Source organism: Egretta garzetta, unplaced genomic scaffold (genome assembly GCF_000687185.1).
Source record: "Egretta garzetta isolate BGI_Z169 unplaced genomic scaffold, ASM68718v1 scaffold374, whole genome shotgun sequence".
NCBI classification, from domain to species: domain Eukaryota; kingdom Metazoa; phylum Chordata; class Aves; order Pelecaniformes; family Ardeidae; genus Egretta; species Egretta garzetta.
This window is the reverse complement of record NW_009259419.1, coordinates 1,515,464-1,516,663: the sequence shown is the minus strand read 5'-3', so window position 1 is coordinate 1,516,663 and position 1,200 is coordinate 1,515,464. Positions and strand designations below refer to the sequence as shown.

Sequence of the window (1,200 nt, the reverse complement as noted above, 5' to 3'; positions counted from 1 at the left end):
CGCCTCCCCACCCCTGCGCGCCTTGCCAGGTCCTTTTTACACTTGGATGACCACCGTGCCGGGGCTCTGGAGCCGGGTTTTGTACTGGTCTAGCCAGCTCCTCAGCTCCGAGATCTTGTAGCCCTCTGGTCCTCTGCCTCCCTGGTACATCACCTTCTCCTCCTGGATGATGTAGAGCCTCTCGAAGTAGGCACCGTAGGCGGCGCTGGAAGCATTGTCCATGGTGTCCACGGCCAGGGGGCAATCGGGCGCCCCTTCCCGCATCAGCTGAGCTGCCCGCAGCCTGTCCTGGAGGCACTGGTGCTTGGGGATGTTGTAGGCTGCGTCCGAGCTGACCCAGCCGTCGGAGGGGTGCGCTTCCTCGATGTACACCAGCAGGAAGTCGGCAATGTCCACGAAGTGCGCGGCCAGGCGCTGGAAGGACCTCAGGCGGGCCATGAACGGGGGTCAGGTGCAGCTGCCGAAGTTGAGGATGAGGGGTCTCTTGCCGCGGGCGAAGTCCAGGATGCGGAGCCTCTTCTCCCCGTCCAGCTGGATCACCTCGGGGTTGGGGGCTAGGGAGCCCACGTGCGCCGACTTGAAGAAGTCCAGCTTCTGCCCGTGCCACACGGCTTTCAGCGACTCCAGCGTGAACATGCGGTTGGAGTCGGACACGCAGACCGGGGGGTCGTCGGGGGGAGGCCCCTCGCTGGCGCTGGCCGCCTCCTCCGCCGTGGGCATCATCAGCATCTTCTTCCTAATGCACAGAAAATCCAGGAGCCAGAGCATCACGGCGGTGAGCAGGAAGCGGGGGAAGAGGAGGATGCAGGCGGCCGCCTGGGTGAGCAGCTGCAAGGTGTGAACGCCAAGGGAGTGGAGCCTCGCAGCGGCTTGTGCTGCAGGGCGCTGGCTGCCTGGGGGCCCCCACGCACCCTGCTTGCCGGGGTCTGTGCAGCACAGCTGAGATCCCGCTTCTCTTTAAGCCCATTTTATAGTCAGGGATTTAAATGAAAAGTGACTCCACCTCCGGCCAGAACCCGCCCCTCTGGAACTTGAGCCTGGGGATTACCTACCCCTCCACTCTAATGACCTAAAAATACACAGACAAAAGGGGAGAGAGCCCCGCCGGGAGCTGCGAGGGACGTGCAACGAAGCAGGGAGCCGCCGCTATCAGGCACCAGCAGAGAGTCCGAGATAGGGCACCGCCGGGGGCCCCGGCCG

The 1,200-nt window shown here is 64.0% G+C and overlaps 1 protein-coding gene across 1 annotated transcript; it reads right to left on the bottom strand.

Annotated features, from left to right (window-relative positions):
• Positions 1–36: 36 nt before the first annotated feature.
• DIO3 (iodothyronine deiodinase 3) lies at positions 37–783 on the bottom strand. The gene has a single exon (XM_035892443.1). It carries the CDS (start codon positions 766–768, stop codon positions 37–39), a length of 732 nt encoding a protein of 243 aa, XP_035748336.1. The 5' UTR covers positions 769–783.
• Positions 784–1,200: the final 417 nt, after the last annotated feature.